The 15,487-nt window shown below is 40.5% G+C and overlaps 1 protein-coding gene across 1 annotated transcript in view; it reads right to left on the reverse strand.

The window, feature by feature from the left end:
- Window positions 1-1,476: 1,476 nt before the first annotated feature.
- The window catches only part of THBS2 (thrombospondin 2), a 35,418-nt gene continuing 21,407 nt past the window's right edge, over window positions 1,477-15,487 (reverse strand). The window contains exons 15-22 of the mRNA XM_075411970.1: window positions 14,552-14,711; window positions 12,957-13,075; window positions 12,095-12,329; window positions 8,747-8,974; window positions 8,011-8,282; window positions 6,992-7,089; window positions 4,574-4,713; window positions 1,477-3,667 (exon numbers count right to left, since the gene is read on the reverse strand). Coding sequence (XP_075268085.1) covers window positions 3,660-3,667; window positions 4,574-4,713; window positions 6,992-7,089; window positions 8,011-8,282; window positions 8,747-8,974; window positions 12,095-12,329; window positions 12,957-13,075; window positions 14,552-14,711 — 1,260 coding nt within the window. The 3' untranslated portion in view covers window positions 1,477-3,659. The remainder of the gene's footprint in view (window positions 3,668-4,573; window positions 4,714-6,991; window positions 7,090-8,010; window positions 8,283-8,746; window positions 8,975-12,094; window positions 12,330-12,956; window positions 13,076-14,551; window positions 14,712-15,487) is intronic.

Raw genomic sequence — 15,487 nt, forward strand, 5'->3', positions numbered from 1 at the left:
ATTTTAAAGAGGAGGGAATTTATCAATGACTTTTAGTAGATGGGAGCCTGATGTTCAGGGAAATGAAATTAGCTCTGCCCAGTATCCTGCGGGAGTCACGGGCAGAATCAGTGCCTGCTCTGCTCTGCTGCCCCTCGCTGCTACCCAGCCTCTCCGCAGGGACTTCAGGCTGCCTTCTTCCATACCCACGTCTCTCTGCGAACCAGAAGTGCACAGGCTGCAAATTCTTAAATATATATTTTTTCCAAATGACCCAAATATTCCCAAATATCTCCAAAAGACTGGACAGAGGGCAGAGGGCATGACTGCTTTGTATGAACCTGCTCAGTCGCAGTGCAGAGTCTGCTTTTTTGGTCCTTCTCTGTTTTGCTCAGAGACCCTGTACTAGTACTGAATTGCTGCTGTTTCCAGCTGTTTTATTCCCCCGGGTCCATTTTGCGGGGTTTTGTTTGGGTGCTATGAAGGGATTTCCTTTTTCCTCCTTTGAATGATCACCAAATGCCCACGTTCAAAACTCTTGCAGCTCCATACCAGATACTCAGTAGGGCTCTGGAGAAGGTGAGTGACAAGATCTCGATCACTCTGTTACCTGAGCAATGCCCTTCCAGCATAAATGGAGGAAAGCAACTTCTCAGCAAGCCTCAGTATTTGAATTATTTTAAAGACTCATCAAAAGACTGTGCTGAAGACTATATGGCTTTCTTGCGCAACGTTCTGAGGACCTGCACTGGAACCAAAAGCCAGGGAAGGCAAACAGCTGGGATATTTATAAGGCAAAGAAAAGTGAATAGCTGGGATATGTATAAGAGAATATGACTTGAGTCCACGCTTCAGAATTGGCATTTCGTCATGCTGGGCATCCTTACTTTTCCTACACCAATTCAAATTCCCCAGTTCATGCTCATGGCAAAGCTCTCACATGCTAAGAATTTTTTTCTTGTATTTGATTCTGTTCAGTTAGAGACAACTCCCTCGTTCCTGAAATTCTCCATCGGGAAGGCAATCCTTGCTCACACCAGCCAACCCCAGCAACTCAGACGGGACTCACAGCAGCGGGTACAGAATCGGATTGTGTATTTCTTCCAACACATCGGCCAAGACCCAACACAGAGAACGCATGCAGGAGTCCAGCAAAAAAAGGGAAGCGGGACCAGAACGCCTCTGTCGCAACGCCATAAATAAAACTCGGGATAGTTTGCCAGACAAAGCCTTCACAGGGAATGATGTCTTGTCAGAGAGACCAGGAAACCTGCTGTTTACAACCTCAGAAGACAGTTGGCGATTTGTAACCAAGCAGAGGGTTTGCTGGTTTGCTTGAAACGAACTGGTTTATAGCAAGGCAAGAGGCTTATTGAACTGAGGGCTTTGGGGAACGGAATATTTTCTTTAAAGAAACGTTTTAACTATAAAAAAGGTAAAGAGAATTTTGTTTATAAAACCTTTTTACAGTTTATTTCCTATCATTAATTTCTTAAAATATATATATATAAAAATGAGGATCTGACTAAATGAATCAGGACGTTAAATGATAAAGTTCCGTCCGTGTAAACAAATAAATAATTATTTACAATCTTTGGCAAAACAAAATGAAGTTTCATTGTTCTCAACCTCTCTCTCACACACACACTTGCAAGGAAAAAAAAAGAAAAAGAAATTTAAAAAACATCATAAATAATTTACATAGAATAGGAAAATTATGATACAGTCCAAATATTAACATCTTCATCCTCACACCGATGTCTCTCTCTGACAAAACAAAAAACCTTACACAGCCATTACAGTCATTACATTTAATGAAGTCACCCTCCCTTCTGCTTGGGACTTGGGGATACAATTTGAAACACCAGAAGTAGGAAAACAAAACATTTAAAAACCTCATGAAGAGGATTTGGGAAAAAAAAAAAAAAAAAAGAACAAAACCAAAAAAACCAAAAAGACAGCAACAAAACAAAATTGAAACAAAACCAAAAAAAAAGATTTGATAATATGAACACTATAAAATGTGCAACAAAGCCAGCAACTGTGGACTCCTTTCTAATGAATATAGCAACAAAATCTATTTCAAGGGAGAAAAAGTTGATTCCACATTTAGCTCACGGTGCCCTGTAAGCAGGCAGAGGTACTGTACGATCCCACCAGTAAACCCACCTGGGAATATAATCACACCAGCTTGTGTTCTTTTTGTGAACAAAGCTCATACAACTTCAACAAAACAAAACGAAAGTTAAACATGTCTATACTATTGTATATCTGAGTAAATGTTGTATCTGTTTAGATTAAACACTGGTATCCCTTCAGCATTATTTAAGAAGTTCTATACACAGCAGACATAGGTAACAATACAAAATATTAAAATTAGGGTAACTGGATATATATTAAGGTTCCATTTATAAATTCCTTATTATTATTCATTTAACTTTAAAGCATACATGAATCTAGCCCATGAAACTATACTTAAGTGTATACCATGCTCTGACAATATCTACATATTGTGATATGCTTTTAAAAATAGCTTTAAAATATTATTATTTGTGCATGTATTACAAACGCATTATATGACATGCTTTAAAATAAATTATCAGAGAAGGTAGGTCGGTGTGATAATCATAATAAATACTAACAAAATATTTATAAATGGAACCTTAAATTCATACGTTACCAAACAAAGCAATAGTGGCTTTGCCACCTTCTCAAAACCCACATTAGGATTCAGGATGTCAAAGTGCTTTTTGCAGCAGAGGTGGGAAAGTGGTTCAGGTTCATTTTGCTCCACGTGGTCACGGTATGTTCTTTGTTACAAGGGAATGCAAAATATGGTGGAAATAGAGCAACGGGAAACAATAATTCTTTGAAAGTCAGACAATAGCGACGGCATCAGACGTTTGAACGCATCACTCTTCCCTTTCACAGGGGAGTTTCTAGTTCAATTCTGTTTGGCCTGAATTATGTCTCTAATAGACAATGCTTTAGGTTGCAAATTTGACATTTCTACCAACTGTAATTTTAATGGGTGTTGTTAAGAGCATCCTCATCAGCTAAAGAACACCTTTTTGGATCAAGAAATGTTCATAACTGACCTTTACTTTATTATCCAAAGGCATTTTCATTGTTATTGAAGATCCTGTTGGTGTGGCCCTCCATTACTTTGCTAAAATTAGACCCAGAGGCTTTGTGTTACTGAAGCCCAGCCCTGATCAGAGCAAGAAAGTGTCACCCATACACCTAAAAAGTTACTCAAACACATTTTCCCTCTCTTAAAGACAGCGACTGATAATCATCACTCCCTTTTTCTCCATATATATATAAATACATTAAGTAATTACATTTTGATATGTAAACGTCATTCCTTAAAAAAGACAAATACACAAACAAACAGGTTTTGCTAAGTTTTCACTGTACATAAGTGTTCTAACGTATCAATCGGCTTTTGCTTCAGTGGTGGGTCGGACGCTCGCGTTTAGGCTTCGTTAGTCCTGGCTGTGAGAAGGCACTTGGGCGGAGGGATGGCGGAGGCACTCCTGGCAGCTGGGAAGTGCCTGGGCATGGAGCACGAGGACAGGAGGCACGCAAAAAATAGAAACTGGGAGTACCAGGATGTACTGAGGTGTCTAGGTTGCATAGCATTTACAGTACTTTGCTGGTAATGCAGCAACCGTTGCTCAAGCATCTGAAAGAAATGGGGAAAAAAGCTATTAACTGGGGTTGTTTTATTTGGTTAGGAAGTCAATCACGCAAGAACAGAGCTCCCTCATGACACAGGATAAGGGTACAGCACAGTATTCCCTGTTCTACGTTTTCCTACAAATGTGAGGACTGAACACGAGGAAGAACTTCTTCCCTCTGAGGGTGACGGAGCCCTGGAACAGGCTGCCCAGGGAGGCTGTGGAGTCTCCTTCTCTGGAGATATTCAAGACCTGCCTGGATGCGGTGCTGTGCAGCCTGCTCTGGGTGACCCTGCTTCGGCAGGGGGTTGGACTAGATGGCCCACAGAGGTCCCTTCCAACCCCAAACATTCTGTGATTCTGTGACATTTATATAAAAATAGGTATCTGTCTAAATAGATAGAGACACACACACATGTGTGCTTGCATCTATGTATCTAAATGTATACAAAAAATTATACAAGAAAACCTGGGAAAGCATTTTCTGTCTTTCAAAACACTCTGGACAAGGCACTATAGACAGACACGCTCATTAAAAGTATCTGCTCTCTCCTTCAAGCCTCTCGAAAGAGGGGTGACCCAGAAGCAGCTCTTGCCCGCGGGCACACTGCAATAGCCTACAATGGAAAGTGGATATACAGAGAGAATTCTAAGCCCGTATCTCGCCCAGAGGTTTCCATCTCATTTCTTCCAGGTGGGTAGTATTAAACATCTGGATTTCGTTATTCAAATTGAGATTACTATAGGGGCAAAGGGTATTCATGGTATTTTAACAAATCAAGGTTTACTCCATGCTATGATATTACAGATTGCTTTCGGTAACTAGAGGATACTTCTCATTTCCATATTTCGCGCTTGCTCCACCGGTTATCAAAAGCTTCAGCATTTTCCAGACGTTTTCTGTAACTAACCTCTGCATTCATATTTGAGGTCAGAGAAATAGACCATCTCTTGAGAGAAGACAAAAAGACCTAATCGTCCACCAGCAAAGGTTGTATCATAGATTGGTCCAGAATCCACCATGACTTGTTTCCCTTCGTACACTAAAACTCTGTAAAGAAGAACACAATTTAAATCAGACAAGCAGGATAACACAGCGTCCAGTGCCAAGGGCTGGTAGTAGTTCCCAAGAACTGAAACAGAATAAATTTTAACAAGGCATCAGGCAACCCAACATCATTGGAAGGATCGCTTCTCATCTCTGTCCCACGCCCACCTGGCTGGCAGCCATAACGCATTAATCAGAAGCAGTGGAGCTGTGCCAGAAGGAAATTTATGCACGCCATCTGCAAAAGATTTCCTAGTTCTTTATTTAGAACAGTCGTGTCTCCTGGAATGAACTATGTCATGTACCAGCATCACTGATAAGCCCCTGTCCCTGTGAACTCAGAGGTTAGCACAAGACCTCGCCACATCACTTAGCAAAGTCATCTTCTCCGCTGTGTGAGCAGCTGATTTGTTTGTCTTTAGGTGCCAGGGCCAACAGCAGAAATTGGAAGAACCATTCCTTTAGAGTCAAACAAAACATGAACTAGAGACATGCTGAATATCAATTTCAGAGATTTTAAGAGCTTAATGAAAGCTCGAAGGATTTGGACACAAACAGATAGACTAATAATGAACTGGAGAAGAAGAAGAACTTGTGGGGTAGGGGTTTTTCAGTTTTGTTTTTCTTTTTTTTTTTATAGTATTTCAGGCATCCACCCTGGAGCCAAAAGGCCTCTAAAGAAGTCTCTTCATTTTCCTTCTCCATCAGATAGACTGCAGTTCCTCGAACTTGGATTCTCCACGTCTCACGGGAGACCTTGAGAGAGTCCAGGTTCTTAGGCTCTCAGTCTCTTAAAATAGCCATTCGGCCAAATGAGAAGTGACTCTATAATCTGTTAATTAGAGCAGTCTCTGGAAGAAGGGATTACGGTCCTGCTTCAGTTGACAACACACCAGTTACACACAGCACGATGGCTTCAGAGGAGGATGAACACACTTGAGCTCCTTCCCATAACTCGAGGGTTAGGGACAGATTTCTATCAAGGCAGAAAGGCACGTCCAGCCCTTGCTCTGCTTTGAAGTGTTTCTTTTTCTGAAAGGTGCCCAAAGACAAGCGTGAAACTGCTCCCTGAAAACAGCGTTTAACGGATTGCAAAAAGAACAGCAGAAAGAGTGACAAGTGTTCATGTTCATGTAACCCTATCTAATGTAATTCTCAATCTCAAGAACCCAAAACACACAGGAAGAGTTTAATAAACTATTCATTTGGCAAAAAAAATAAAAAAATCATGTGGCTCTAATCATGTTAATACTGAATTGCTATTCCGGCAAAAATCAAATGATTTCATAGTGAAATAATTGATTTTATTTATTTTCTATAAAAACACTCTAAAGAAAGAAGGAGTTTAATGCCCTGGACCATAGAAATTGCCGTGCTAGATTAATCTAATGGGATACCAGTTGAAACTTGCTTTGTCTGACACTGAGCAGATTCTGCAGAGGAAGATACAGGTAACAGCAACACGAACGAAAAACTCAAGTTTCCTTTTGACCTCTATCAGTCAACGCTTTGCACTGCAATACTTTGATGTGTAAAGAAACTCTTTTCTTTCCAAGAAACAGATAATTTAGCCCATCCAGTGTGTCTACCCTTCGTCTTTCACAGCCAAATGAAACCCCCCCCCCCCCCGCTCATAAGCACACACAAGGCCTGAAGAGGTAAGGTCAGACTCTGCCCCATGAAGTAGGTCCTTCACAGTTACAGTAGTTAGAAGAGAAAAAATTGACACGGACAGTTAATGCTCATCCTTTGGAATATCAGATAAAGAGCTGAGCTCTAAGGTAAGTCATGTGCCATGGCTCCTTGTGGTGTGCATTCCAGATGTGCCCATGGCTACTTCTGCAGTCTCTCGTACAAGCCACGACGGGAGACAGGATGCTGAAGCAGACAGGCCGCTGGCCGACTTCCCTGTGGCAATTCTCATGTTTCTAATTAATTTAATTCATTCAAACTCCAGAGGCTGGGGAGCAATCTCATGTTCTAATCTCATTTTGAGTTTTACTCAGGAATTTTTGGTCCCGTTACAGAAGAGCTATTGAGAAATAATTTTTTTTTTCCTTTAATTTAAGAATATTTAGCTGATGTAAATATTGAACCATCCAGACTAAATTAAACACATCTGAAAAGGAAAATACCTTATTCTAAAGACAACAAAATGTCCCCAAAATATTGGAAGAGACTATCACACAAGTATCATCATTATCAGAACTAACAAAGAAACTGATAACAAAGACAAAAGTTTTGCCGCTAGAAAATACAGAAGTGCAGAAACATTTCTTACTTTATTAATCCTGTTTTAGGCCTATGAATCAAATGCCACCGGTAAGCAGTGTAATCTTTCCAGCCAATGTTCTTGGGATCATGCCACAAAGTACGCACCTGCAGTAGGAATACAAACGCCTTATTAGAAACAGACCGTGCTCCAGCAACTGCACACGCAGCCAGAGATTCTCTGCTGCAGAGCATGAAACTGAAAATAGTGTTTAACGTTTGCTAGTACCATCGACGCACCTCTTGTAGGGTAAGAGTAATGAAAATTTCTGTCTTAAAACTGTTGATCGGTTGCTCACTTGTGGTTTCACAGCTGGAGCCACTGAAGACCATCACAGCAAGGAACCCGCCCTCCCTTAGGGAGCCCTGCCCCTGTCCCACCCCCACGCACCCGCAGTCAATGCCGCTTCTTCTGTCTGTGCCAGTGCCTCCACCAAGCACAGCTTGCAGAGACGCCACAGCCTGTGGCCCACTCCTCAAAACCTCTCGCACTCAAACAAGATCCTTTTCCTTCAAGGACCTCCAAAGTGCGAAATTCCTATCCACACGCGAAGCCTCGCTAACCTCATTTCTAACAGGCGCGAGTTTCTTCCATGGCTGGGCCCTACTTGGAACAGCAACAGCTTTGCTCTCTTTGTTTTCATTTCTCTTCTCTCTGTCTGTCACTGGTTACTGAACTCTAAAGCACGTATAATTCAAACAAGCTGGAATGCCAAAGAAGCAAGGGCCAATACAGAGGTCACAAAGGATTTGTGGATAACTGAAACCTCTCACTCCTTTTTCTTTGGACCACACCACGTCTTCCCTTTTATACATGTAATTTTTTCCATCCATTATTTTTTATACATGTAATGTTTTCTTTGAAACACAATGCAAATGTCATTCTTGACACCAGTAATATGGGAATCCAGGAAAAGCTGATAAACATCTGCAAAAATTGAGGTGTGAAATGCAATTCTTGTCAAGACGCCTCCCTTCTTTTTAAAATATTATTCATGCATCATTGGCCTGAAGTTTTAAATCTCTCACCTGTCCAGGGGTGTTTCCTGTGTGCCAGAGGGCATTTCTCAAGTGTTCACCAGCACCGGTTGTGGAATTCACTACTTTGAGTGACACACCAGAATAGCCGTAAGCCCTGGTGGGTTTGTCCTCCCAGTAGGTCTGCGTGACCTGCTTCCACATCAGAACATAAAACCGACTGCTGGACTGGTAGCCAAACACAAAGCCAGCATAGTCATCGTCACGGTCTGTGTTAACGTAGAACGTGCCGCTGAAGTCGACAGAGCTGAACTCGTCGTAGCCTGAGAGAGGACGGAAGAGACAAACCATCGAGTTAGAGTGTTGGCTCCCGCCATCCCCACCCAAAAGTCCCAGATATATCCTGAGTTTTGCCAGGAGTTGTAAACTATCTTTTTCAGTTCCCTGACCTGTAGGAGAGGAAGCAATTACACTTGCCTACCTACCGCATGGAGGCTTCCAGAGAGAAGTTAAGTCATTTACAAGGCGTGTTGAAGGCAGCAAGCACTACACTTACATCAAGTTCTTCAACTGAGCATTTTATGTGTGCTACTGTCAGTGAGGAGACGCATGGTCAAAGGCAAACAGCGTTGAGCTGTTTTTAATTTGGGTGTATACACTGTCCCCATGCATCAAGGCAAAGCTTGCAGCACCAAAACACTGGGTTTAGCTACCTCCCCCCCCCACTTCGTTATCACCAGATCACTGGCTAGTTTTCCAAAGACGATAGCTGACATCTGATACTCACCAACAGCTATTCCAGGATCAGAGTTGGCAGTCTGCACCAGTTCCTTGCCTTGGTGGCGAATAACCCAGTTGGGATCAATCTGAGCTGTTCCCTTGGGGTCCAGAGGGACCATCTGGAACTTTCTGAAATCCGTTTCGCTGATGGCGTTGTTTTCAGGGCATACATCATAAATATCCGGGACATTGTCATTGTCAAAGTCATCTTTGCAAATATCACCTCTGCCATCACCTACAAGCAAAGGGAATAAGCAAATGCAATTATTAGTGATTTATCCAGCCTTCCTAACAGCTGTCCCACTGATGGAAGAAATTCATGAGACATGGGAATATGTTATTCTCTTCTTTCTCAAAGAACGCTCCAAATGACTCCAAAGAAAGTCCCACTCTCTGAAAGCCCATTTGAAATGTTGCTGGTAACGACTGGAAGAAGTCATCAACTTTGACCAGGGCCAAATTTGTTGTTAGTAGAACTGTCCTGTCAGTCAACACGCTGCTTCAGAACTGGGGTGGGAAAAGTTGGAAGTTTGCTATGTCGATGTAATTCACTAACGCTTGTATTACATCTTCAGCTTGATTTGTCCCAGATGTGGATACAACACCACATTTTAATATGTGCAGTGCAAATGAATTCAAACAATAGTGTTACAATCTTAATCTTCCTGCACATTAATCAATCCTTATATGCTATTGAAGATAGTAAACTTTTTTTCAGACTCTTATCTCTGTCTCAAGATTCCTTCAGCAACAATCAAAGGGGCTTCAGGTTGCAGAAATGTCACCTCTATGTCAAAAGGAAGTGGGGACAGTATTGCCATAAAATACACACACATGCTTAGGCACTTTTCACCTGTAAGGGAACAATTTGTCTTATCAAAAATGTAGCGCTTGAAAAAAATGGAAGAAAAAAAAAAAGAAAGAAGCCTTGTATCCAACAGCAGTGGCTTTGGAGGAATGGAAACACTACATTTTGTTACATGAATTGCAAGTATTTTTTTAGGGAACCTAAAAATACCTCCATACAGCTCAGCTACAGCTGTGCTGCTGCTCAATATTTTTACTATGCTCAACATTAAAAAAAAAAAAAAATTTCCTTTCTTAATTTACTCATGATGCTGGTGGAAACCAGTAGCTGTGACTTGCCTTAAATAGCAGGTGCTGAAAGGAGATTTATTAAAAAAAAATCTCATTGCCAATGCCACTGCTACTAAGGGTATACAATAGCACAAACACTTGAAAATAAAGTACAAAAACTTGGTTAGACAAATATAGAAATGAATTTGCAAATAGCTCTGACTTTTGTAACAAAAAAATGCTGGATATTATGCTGGGTACGAATGTAAAACCAGAACTGCCAGCTAATTTTTACCAGCCTCGTGTAGCTGAGCATTTGCTTTTTTTAAATTTCTGTGTTTGTGACTGCTCTAAGAGCACGGGCACTAACTCAATGGGACATAGCAATGATCCAGCTCATTCACTATTGACCTACTACTAGATGCCTCACAAAGAGAAAGCTACGTTAGTATGCCTAACCACCACAGTGTTCTCCAAGTATTAAGCTTTCAGAGAGAAAGCAGAATGAGCTTTAGGAAACAGCCCCCGAAAATAAAAGTAGATAGAGAAAGCTAAAGCATCTAATATCTCAAAGACTTTCTGCAGTTCAGATGCATGGTAAGATGGCCCCATTTTCCACTCTGGCCATCAGCCACGGAAAGCTCCAAATCCTGACCAGCCGCATGCTCCTGCACCTGTTTGTCTTAGCACTTATTGGAGAAAACAGAACAAATTTCCAATTTTATTCCCTTTGCCAATGTCAGAGAGGTAATTCTTGAGTCACAGGAGAATCCAATTATTTGCTGGAAATCCTGCTGACGTTCATTTGGTGCTGAGCTGCTGCTGACAACATTGGTTCCCTGTCAAGGGAAGTTAGCAAGCATTTGTTTACCCAGCCACGTCCAACAGCTCTCTCCAGGGCCTCATCTTTACACACTATAGCTCACATCTTCCAGACTGTGGGAGCATCTTTTGGCTCTATTTATCGTTCTTCCAAGATTTCTGTTGGACCTGCCACTAATTGACAGTGACGAGCTGGCTAAACTGTTTAAATTTACTCTTTTTGTGAACACTTACTGCATACGTAAACTTAGTCTCTCTCACAAGATCCAGCTGACTATAACCAACCACCCCAGTTTGGGGGCACCTCTATTCTGGAGTATTTCTGAAATTAAAGTGCTATTCCAGAGGTTGGCAAATACACAGATATTCCCATTGTATCACTGGACTGAAGGGTAAAGTAATTTAAGAACTACTACTGACTACCAACCAGAAACTGCCTACTGCAAGCAGCTGTCTTACCAAGACATCAGCCAGGGCTCAGGATTTTATCTTTCTAAATGTACATAAAACCATATTGTGTAGGTACTAAATTCTGCTTTCAATTTCACCAACATAACCATGGATTGACTCCAGCAAGCTGTATAACTCAGAACAGAGATTGCTCATCTGTGTTTACTGCAAGGGCCATTACTCGTAGACATCTTCTGGTGGTTTTCAAAGGAACATCTATATTTTTACTAAATTGCATTTATGACTGTGAAGCTATCACTATTTCATTATTAAAATATTGCCAAACATAGAGAAGGACTGTTTGAGAGTGGCCAGCAACATTTTACCGCAGAAATGGACAAAAGCAATTATGTATCCCTTTCTTAAATGTCAAATGTACATCACCAAGAGACATTTAGAGCTACCTACACAGGAAATTTCAGAAAAGCTGCTCAGAAATCTTTTTTTTTTTTACAAAAATAATTAAAAATTAACAAAAATTTTAGATTTAAACTAGAGAAATAGTCTGTTTTTCAAAACAGAAGAGCACTAAACCATATTTTCTTCCATTCTAATTTTCAGAAGACAGCTTGTTTTGAAAGCAAAGCAGCTCATCTTTCATTTTTAAGACATATGAAATTCAAGCTATTTGAAATATTTTCCCAAAGTTTCTTCACTTTGAATTTTCCAAGTCAAAGTGAAAATCAGAAAAATATATTAAAAAATAATCTGGTGTGGGTTTTGTGGTTTTTTTTTGTTTTGTTTTGTTTTGTGTTTTTTTTTAATTTCTTAAGGGTGTTCTTCTAGAAATAAGTATGTGTGTATCTGAGCCCCCTGTCAAAGAGGTTTCCTAATGCTCTAACTCTGAACCAAATTGGCCAGTGCAGTTCCCTTGCAGTCCACGGTGTCTCAAATGTCAAAAGAAGCTCAGTATGATCAGAAGTCTTTCTCTTCACCAAACGGTAATACTCCAAGATCAGAACTGAACAGTAAGAACTAAACGAAATTCATGTGACATTATTCTTACCATCAGAGTCCTCCTGCTCAGGATTGTATCTGAGACGACAATTGTCCCTGTCGTCGGGGATACCATCGTTGTCATCGTCAGGATCACAGGCATCTCCTTTACCATCCTTATCATGGTCAGCCTGGTTAGCATTGGGGATGTAAGGGCAGTTGTCTTGGTTGTTCTGGTGCCCATCTTCATCTATGTCCTCATTATTGTCACACTGGTCACCAACAAGGTCATTATCTGCATCAGTCTACCAGGAAAAGAAAAAAAAATAAAAAATCAAAGAGAAATAAATTTATTATTGTTACTAAACACAAAAGTATGGACAGCCTGGTACTTAATTTCTCAACATTTCTCTTCAAGGACTTCTCTGGAGACAAGGGATATCATGATGACAACCGTGCTGAAAGTACAAACGCAGCTCCAAACTAGTACAGCTACTTCTGTCATAAGATCTCGTTGCCAAGACATTTCCAGGGCAGGTTTTCGGCCATGATATTCATCGCTGTCATTCTAGAGATCCCAGGGGAACTGCAGTCTGGGCAGCACATTTTCTGATTGTTTCTGTATGCTTGATGTTACTTCTCTGCGCACGGACCAACAAACTCAGGCACACCAAATGCAGCCCTGAGGCTCTTCTCGCTTGCCACGGGGGAAGAAAACAGTTCACCAGAGCCTTGAAGATGGATTAAAGGCATCATCACCCTCCTTCCCCTTCTTCTGATACAAAGCGATCTGACAACCTGAGATGTGAAAATGAGCAACACAGGTCCCCTTCTCCAGCTCTGCAGCAAACAGGGCCTGACAGCAATTTCTGCGTTCTTTTCCCTGCCCTTGTTCTGACATCACCGTTTAGGAAACCGTCTCTAACATTTACCTGGTCTGGATTATGCATCAGCGGACAATTATCACACTGATCACCAACTCCATCTCCATCTGTGTCACTCTGGTCTGTGTTATAGACGTAAGGACAATTATCTCGTTCGTTAAAAATGTCTGTAGGGGAAAAGAAAAAAAACCACAAGAGATTGAACACATGAGAACGCTACAGCATCCAGCACAGCCAGCCACAGGCTGCAGGAGTCACCAGCCAAGAAGCGAGGCTCTTAAGGGGCTTGTAGGCTTTCTGACTGCTACAACATTATTGCTACAACATTATTGCTACAACATGAAATAGTGAAAAGACTAATATTAGAAAAAAATTACAGTATCGATTCCATTTTTCTTTCTACAATTGACTTGTATATATATTTTCCTAATAGATTTTGCTAGAGTAACGGTTGATTATATCTTAAGAATTTAGCCCTTTTTCACAGAATAACAGATAAAGGGCTGGCGTATTTTTCTTTTTAAATAATATGATTTAGATATTCTTCCCAGACGCTTTAAGGAATGGCGTAGAATGCAAAGCTACAACATGGCAGAATCTCTGAAGAGTTTTGCAGAGGAACAACTCATTAATGTTCAGGTGCCTCAGCAAGAAATAATTTAATTTTACCAGAACATGTGCCTCACGTATCGTAGAGCATGCCAAATTTTCAAAAGAAGCTGTTCCCCTTAAGGAAACTTTATTATACAACTGACAGTCTCCTTCAAAATTATAATATGTTGAAAAGAAACAAAACTAAGATATGTTGGCATAGCTGTCTGGAAAGGATACGAGCACCCTCTCCTACTTTATATGGTCCCCGGATATTTGCATCACCTTTCAGCCAATAATATATGGTTACATTTTCCTTCAAATGCAAAACTCCCAGGAGTATTACTAAGAACCTGATGATCAAAAGCATGAGAGGACTTCAAAATGTCCAGAAGTTCAAGACAGATAAGTGTCCAAAAGTTTAAAATGTTACTGACGGAAATCCAAAACTAGATTTCTTCAACTTGTAGTACTTCTTGGTTCTCACAAATTTGAAATGCTGCAGAGATACGATTTTTTAAAAACATTTCAGTGCTTTTCCTCCTCCTTAATTCTGACCAAATCTGGGTCATGTTGGTATGTACTGGTAGATGAAATAAACAGCTTTAATAATATTTTAAGACACCTAAAAAATGTGTATTTCGATTACTGTGGGCTTTGCAGTACGTTCATATAAGAGCAGAATAATTTCCTACAGATAGTCGTAACCGCACAGACATTCTGCTGTTCTTTTCCCTGCCTGAAAAGGAAGAAAAAAGTCAAGAAAGTGTCACATTAGACCCTGATTACTTTGGAACACAGACGAAGGAAAGAATTTTTTTTAATATTACACTGATAAAAGACTTGCTGTGATTCATTCTTCAGGAATATCCGTTGCAGTCATTCAGGGGCTTTATGGACAACTACTCTACACAGGACAGATGAACCTCAGCCTTCCCTTTCTCCTCCTCCATTTTTGAGCAGCTAGACCCAACTCTATTGCATGTATAAAAGCAGGTGGCCCATCTTAGTGGAGACAAAGCAAGGTGCAATTCTCAAAACTGAACGCATACCATCTCCGTCAATATCCACAGCACACGAGTCACCCTCCCCGTTATTGTCTGTGTCAATTTGAGCAGGGTTGTGCACATAGGGGCAATTATCACACCGGTCACCAACTTCATCCTTGTCGTAATCAAACTGACGAGGGTTGAACAGAAGAGGGCAATTGTCCTAGTAAGAAGAAATAGAAGATTTCAGAATACAAATCACAATTCATGGGAGCACATTATGAACTGGTAACTCTTCCTGTTCATCTCGGACGGAGGCAAAAAATCAAAATATCAATCCATTATTTTTCCAAACGGACAAGCTGCACCTACAGTGAAGATATTGGTGGTAATGGGATGGCATCTGCAAAGCTTGGTTCACTGTCTGGTCTTGTACAAGGCATGTGAAATGTGTTCCATTTCTCACTAGGAGAGCAACAGGCATTTTAAATTGGATCTGCACTCAGATATTTCAACAAAAGTGTATCACTGGTACATGTGTTTGAAAAAAACAAAAAAAACCACCAGAATGTGATGTAAAATCAGGCCAACTTCAGCTGCATATTATATTTTTTGTAAAAAATAGAATTGTTGCTCTGACTTTTTTGGAACAAACTAGTATCAATATTCTGACTTTTAAACCATATATTTGGATTTTTCAATTTAAACAAGGACGGTCATTTTTGTGGGTTTTGTTGTATTGTATATGATAATAAAATGTTAAAAGTTTCAAAAAGCAAAATTAAAATTCAGTACCCTCCTTGACCCAAAACATTTTTTCCCTGAGACCAGTCCTTTCAGTGGAATTTTGAAAACTTCATTTCAGTTTAGTTCCCAATTTGAAAGTCTGACAGAACAAGAATTCTTATGTTTCACACAGCCCCAAATTACACATGGACTTCTGCACAGGCACGAGGAAATACTCAGTGTGGAAAGCAAAGAACAAAACCAAACCAAAGC

Source organism: Opisthocomus hoazin, chromosome 2, assembly GCF_030867145.1.
Source record: "Opisthocomus hoazin isolate bOpiHoa1 chromosome 2, bOpiHoa1.hap1, whole genome shotgun sequence".
Taxonomy (NCBI): Eukaryota; Metazoa; Chordata; class Aves; order Opisthocomiformes; family Opisthocomidae; genus Opisthocomus; species Opisthocomus hoazin.